Genomic DNA, 6,563 nt, shown 5'->3' with positions numbered 1-6,563 from the left:
GCTTTATATAACAGGTAAGACAAATTATCATAACCTTTCCACAGAACTCCATTTTAAAAAATCTGAACTTTAGTTTAAAAAGAATCTCTTGAGAGACCATGCCATCTGACTCAGATATTTTGGGTCAACAAATGTAGTTAACCTCTCCATTTATCAAGAAACAAACCACAATCTAGATGATTTATGGGAGGATAAAATAGCAGAGGTTAACAGGAGTCGGTTGCAAGGTTCACTTCACAAAAAAAACTGTTTCTGGTCTGTAAACAATCACCAAGGTCAGCAAAATGATGCCACAAACCCTCTTCTTTAAATGTACACAAACACTGTGAGGATGATTTTGAAACCTTGGCTCTGAACAAAAGAGGAGTACTTTAAACCACGGCTGAGCAAAGAATCTGCTGGAGCAGCAAACTACTTTGGCTTTGTGTTCTCTCTATATTTCTTAAACTAAAGCTGCAAAACATTCCATTTAAAAAAAAAAWGATAAGCAGAGCTCATCCTTTTGTTCTTGTCCTTACATAAAAGCAGAGCTGGAAACTTGAAGCAGCATATATAGCCTAATATTGTTTTTATCTTTCAGGATTGTGTCAGCACAGAGTTCACCAGTCAGCAGGACAGATCTGCTGTCCAATATCTTTCATGGTGGAGGTTAAGGCTTGAGAAGTAGGAAACGGTGTTTCCTGTGTGGAGGAGTGATACTGATGCTGTTTTGTGTTTGGAATCACAGGGAGAAGTGAGGAGAACTGAAGTCTTCAGCCCCACTGGGAGAGCTCATCCTCTCAGAGCAAACACTCAACCTCTCTGCCCGGGGGAAAAAAACATGTTTACTGTTATTTACCCAAAGTTTGTAGGTGTGTGTGTGTGTGTGTGTGTGTGTGTGTGTGNGTGTGTGTGTGTGTGTGTGTGTGTGTGTGTGTGTGTGTGTGTGTGTGGTGTTCTTGTACAGAAATACTCCTTTTTTTCTGAATAAATGTTAGAAATGTTAAGAGGTCAAACCAAAGTCATGGTTCATTAGTCTGGTTTTCTGCTTTGTAACTGTGTGATATAGGATAGGGAAGTTGTTCACAAGAAATATTAGAGAAGTTGAGAAAGAACACGAAGAACTTGTCGACCCAAGTGCGAGACACCAACCTCCTTCTACAGCTGATAATGGGAGGCCGCCCTGAAACCGAACCCTAGATAATATAGAAAGTTATATAGTTGGGATAGAGCAGTGGTTCTTAACCTACCGCCCCATTCTTACTTCCAAGCCCCACCGTCCCTCTCTGCACTCCCAAAGACACGTCCAACCTTCATCTCTTTATCAAATGGTAAAGTGAATAGTTGCAAACTCTTGTTATGAACAAGGAAAACAAACATACAGAGTTTTAATTATTCAACTTGTTTTGGTTTTCTTGGCATTCTTTATCTAGCAATAAAACTAGCAGGTGATCTGCTTAAATTGTCAAAACACATAATGTTAAAGCACTGCCCTCTAGTGGCAAAGATTTATGAGAACAGCTCTGAGATTCACGGGAGTGCACAATTATTTTATCTTTTCCATTCCAGAGTTTTCAGTCATTAGGAGAAATGTATGAAGCTGAATCTCTTTTTTTTTTTTGCAAAGCTTGCTGTAAATCTACTTCTTGTATTAGAGCTTTGTTGGATATTATCAAATCAAATCAGTTTATGTAATCTGAAATTAATTGTAACAAATAAAATGTTTCATAAAAACTTTGAACATTGGGGGCAAGTTTTAGAAGATTTTTCCCTCTCAGGAACCAAATCAGCCACAGAGAAGGGTTTTGCCTTTAAACATGATATCTTTTGAAAAACCAAAACCTACTGATGCATCATTATGTCCTCAGAGAACCAATGTTTACAGAGTATTAAGGTCTATGAAGGTTTTTTTTAAGGAAATCTGTTCACTTTGCTCCTCTAAAACAGAGTTTTCGTCAAATTTAYACTCTTTCCAATTCAGTCCTTTTGGTAATAAATCTTTTGGTCAGTCGAGCAATGATGCAGCATCATTTCCTGTGAGGATTTACAGCGGACTATCTAACTAACTCAACCTTTTTTTTGTAAGTTGGATTTCTGAGGAAATGAAATCACTGAGTGCTGCAACCTTTAATCAGTAACTCTGTTCCACACTGAGGGCCACAGGGCAGGGCGTTGCATGAGTTTTAAATGGCGAGTCTGTGACTTTAAATTGTCTGGAATGGAGGGGACGTTTGTGGTCAGGGTGGAAGGGGAGGCAGACTTTGACTTAATCACCTTTTATTGGTATGTCTGCGATGGAGAGCTCAGAGAAAAACAATGAAATCAAACCTCCAGAGGATAAAATTTACGTATTCATCTATGAACCATTAAAAATTAAAGACCCAGCATATATTGCTCCTTACTTCTCATGCAAGGGTTTTAATCTAACTAAAACCATTATTGTCCCTGTGTCTTCAGCTGACTGATTTTAAATTTTATTACTTTAGCCATTTTGAAGGTGCAGGTTTTTGACAAACCAGTCTACCTCATTTATATTCACCAAATGCTGCTGCTCATCTGCCTTTTTATCAACCGATCTGAAAGTCTTTATTAAAATGCCACTAAATTCAATGAAGAAGGTAAAATATAAGACACCTCGTTTACTCACTATCTGTCAGGACTTTGAGTGGTTTATCTGTGMGGATTTAGAATAAGCCCAGGTGGACCCACTGGTGACACAAATCACTGACTTTAAGCTCCACAACAGACCTGAGGGCAGCAACGTCCCTCATTGAATTCTTTTTCCKTTTCTGTTCTCTTCGTAAGGATAAAAAAAATAAAACAGAAATCCATCTACGCACTCTTTCAGTTTTTTTTTCTGTGACCCCTGTTCAGACCTGGAATAGTGCATCAACACCATCCCAGGTGGCTGGCCTTATCCTGAGCTTGTTCTTTCTATTTTTTTTATTCCCTCGTACTCAGATAACCAGTTCTTTGGGGGATAACTGGACTAGGCTCCAGCAACACGAACATGCAATTCAAAATTTAAAGAACGTCCTATAAAGCAGAGGCTGAAGCTCTGTAACTGAAAACAAAGCAAAACCCTGGAGAATCATATTAGGAAACTGACACCTCTGTAACAATCTTCAACAGTGAGACATGAAATTTGCTGCCATGTTGGCTCCTTCTTTTATTTTACAGAAAAATAACTCAAATTGAAAACATTCCATAAAGAAATGCACATGAGTTTTAAACTAAGATCCTTTGTGCTGAGATGAGCCAGAGTTGCAGCCTTTTTGCTCAAACCGTTTTGCTCAAACCTTGTAGACTGAACTATTCTTTTTGCTGATCGATTAGCTGTTGCAGTTATTTTGAATCAAATTAACTCCAACTAAATATAACCCTAAAATAATATTTTCCCACCAAAAAAAGTTCACCAAATGACATTTTTTGAAATTCCTGACAAAGTTGAAAAAAAATGACTTGGGTGATTATTTTAAAAAGGTGTGGAAATGTTTTTATGAGTTTTCGATGCAATCATTACGTAGTTTCCCTAAATTCCGTCCARTGGATCAAAACGTGGTCCTGTTGTTGCAGTCGAAGTATTAAAATGCCTTTGAAATATTTTTTGAGGAAATATGAATGCCTTTTAGACAAGATAACATTGATAACATATTGCAAAAAAAATGCTGCTGAGATAAACAGTTGAGATATTTCCATGTGAAGTAACAGGAAGTGATGTCAAAGGGGAATGACAACATGTAAACATAAAATTGCTACAATGGCCRACAACACAGACTGTTGAGAAATAATCTGATATTTCTTTAGATTATTTTGAGTCACAATAAGAGAGATGAAGAAGAGTCACAGTTCATATAAGATATCAATAAACAAAGACCAGAGAGTTCCCCTTTGATGTCACTTCCTGTTTCATTTTGGCTAAGCCAAATATAAAAGATAATATGTGACAAAATGATTGAAATTGTGTATTATGCCAAGTTTTTTAACATAAATATGTTTTCTTTGACTCTTTTGTACTTTGAATATATGTCACGGGAACTTTAATGTTTCGATTAGACTAACATGATTTATTTTCATCAAGTTGTAGTTGTTAGTTACTAAATAATGTTGGAGTTTTAACAACATATCTCGTGTGAACAGTTTGTGCTCAGAGTATGTGGTAGGAGTGGCTCTCAACTACTTCTGCAACATATATTAGTTTAAAATCTATTTAAAAAGTCATTTTTGTGTTTGGTAAGATTTTCTAGCTGTGGTGGCCATTTTAATTAGTGTTAACTTCAAAAGCTAACACAGTGCAAATGTTCAGCAAAAAAATCACTCTCTGAGAGTTTCATTAACATCTACTGAGTAGTTTATGAGATATTTTACTGCTTCACTTCCAGGAAATGAAGACAAATTCAAGGCTTTTTTTAATGACCTGAGTTCAGGCTCCAAACACTGTTTGTGTTTGTAAGTAAAACAAATATCTCAGTATCTTGATCAACTTTACGGACATCCTGGACATGAAAGTTTTATGAGCCACTCAAAACCCGCCCCTCCAGCCTCGTTTAATCTCATTACATTCTTGTTTGTCAAATCAGTGCCAGAACTTTTTGGCTGGCTGTTGTGTTGGCAGTCCTAAGGGAGGACAAGGTAACCTTTTCGCTTTACTGAATTCTTATTTTCTCATTAACGTCAATCACAACAAGCGCTAAAAATCGTATATTAAGAAGCTTTTCAATCTAGTGCACTGGGGGGTGGGGGGTAGCTTGTGTTTGCTCGTTCTAGTAGAAGAATTGATTGAAAAGCTGTAAGGTGGCATTTAGCTTCTGTGGGAACGATTCAAATTAACAGGAAAAAAAGGTCACTCAACGAAAATAGCCTTTATTGACAGGAAAAATCTATTGCATTAAGGCAACAGAGATACTGAGACTGACAGGCAGGCGGGGAGGGAGTACATATTGCTTTGGTTTCCGGTAACAAGTTTAAAACTTTATAAAAAATGCAAACAATGAGTGAAGGAAAGGTGAAAATAAAATAAGAAACTTTAGAAATGATTGTCACTTTCTTTGGCTGTGTCGCTTTGCTTCACMTCTTCTGTTTTGGAGCTCTGCTAAAAAACAAACATGCATTTAGAAAAAATGTTGTTAAATCAGTATGAACAATTACTATTAATGAAATATTTTTTTTAATTTCTTATAAATGTGACTTCCAATTTAAACTCTAAGCCTCAAACAAACAATGTGTGAAAAGAATAATTAAAAATTAAAATACTTTGACTATTGCTTCTCCCTGGAGCTCCAAAATGGGTGAGGTTATTGTTTCRCCAAAATCACATTCATCTTTTTTCTGCATGGTGCACGCTATTGTCAGCCAAGCTGCAAATTCAGGTATTTAATTTGCTTGTTCTGTTTTAAAGCTGTGTGGCAGGATAAAAAAAAATGTATCTGGAACATCAGAAGAATGCTATAATGCCTGTGTATTGGCATCCTTTTATAAAACAAAAAAAGTGAAAAGAATATTATCTCCTACATCATTATGAAACAAGTCACCATCTACTAAACCTACAGTATAAATGAGGTAAGTTAAACCCATTTACAGCAGGAAGTGTTTGTTACTGAGGGTTAGAGCTGCTGTGGGGTGGATTTTTACATTTTTAAATAAATCATTTCCTGACTATAAGATTATAAAAACCTTAAAATATTTTAAGTGTAGTATTTTTTTTTATATTAAGGACCACACACTACATTGAGGCTTATTTTAGTACCTTGGACTTGAAAAGCAGGTTGATGACACCCTTAGAGCGTCTGTCTGCTGTTCGGTCAGAGGTCCCACACAGAGACATGCTCTTACTGTCCCTCCTAGCTCTGGGTGAGTCCACCTCTTCTCCCCCACCAACCACTGACAGGGTCAGACCTGCAGACAGAAAACAAAAGCAGAACTGACTCATTCGTTATCTTACACTCACTCTCCAGCCTCGTTCTGAAGCCAAACACTGACTCATGGTTCTCTCGCAGCTGGTCTACTGCTGATTATCTGCTCTGGCAGCGCTGCTGCAGATGTGTGTTAGATCAGTCGAAGCCAGCAGTACTAATCGGAGTTAGTGTATTAACACCACAGCTTGTGCTGGCTCAGCTTGTCTGATTGTGGCAGAACGCCAGCAAAGCATCAGGGAATTGTGGTTTGCTGCACCACTACAGGAGCAAGGTCATGCTACTGGTATAATGACAAGGAAAGTCACAGAAACCAAAAATACACACATGATATATATATATATAAGCTCATRCGGGCCTTCGATGTCTGTAATGTTAATCAGAATCCCTGTCAGCAGGACAACTGGATGGCGACGCCCTTCCTCATGTGTGTGTTTGTGTGTTTGTGTGTGTCACCTGTGATGGTTGGCAGAGACTTGGAGTTGGCACTGGTCAGCAACACATTTCCTTCATTTGGCTCCGACAAGTTAGTGTCACTGCGGAACTCCTGCTTCTTTGACAGCTAGAGGGAGACAAAGATCGCTCAAAAAAAATCTCAACACTTCAACACACACCCAGCGTTTTATGCCTTTAACACACACACACACACACACACACACACACACACACACA

At 37.8% G+C, this 6,563-nt stretch overlaps 1 protein-coding gene across 1 annotated transcript in view; it reads right to left on the bottom strand.

The window, feature by feature from the left end:
- Positions 1 to 4,822: 4,822 nt before the first annotated feature.
- dock2 (dedicator of cytokinesis 2) overlaps positions 4,823 to 6,563 on the bottom strand; it is a gene marked incomplete in the record, with an annotated part of 113,498 nt that continues 111,757 nt past the window's right edge. Inside the window, 3 exon segments of the mRNA XM_014007241.1 lie at positions 4,823 to 5,071; positions 5,726 to 5,874; positions 6,348 to 6,453. Of these exon segments, the coding sequence (XP_013862695.1) occupies positions 5,006 to 5,071; positions 5,726 to 5,874; positions 6,348 to 6,453 (321 nt within the window).

The sequence above is a fragment of the Austrofundulus limnaeus genome, unplaced genomic scaffold (assembly GCF_001266775.1).
Source record: "Austrofundulus limnaeus strain Quisiro unplaced genomic scaffold, Austrofundulus_limnaeus-1.0 Scaffold1, whole genome shotgun sequence".
Classification (NCBI taxonomy): Eukaryota; Metazoa; Chordata; class Actinopteri; order Cyprinodontiformes; family Rivulidae; genus Austrofundulus; species Austrofundulus limnaeus.
This window is presented reverse-complemented; position numbering and strand designations above follow the sequence as displayed.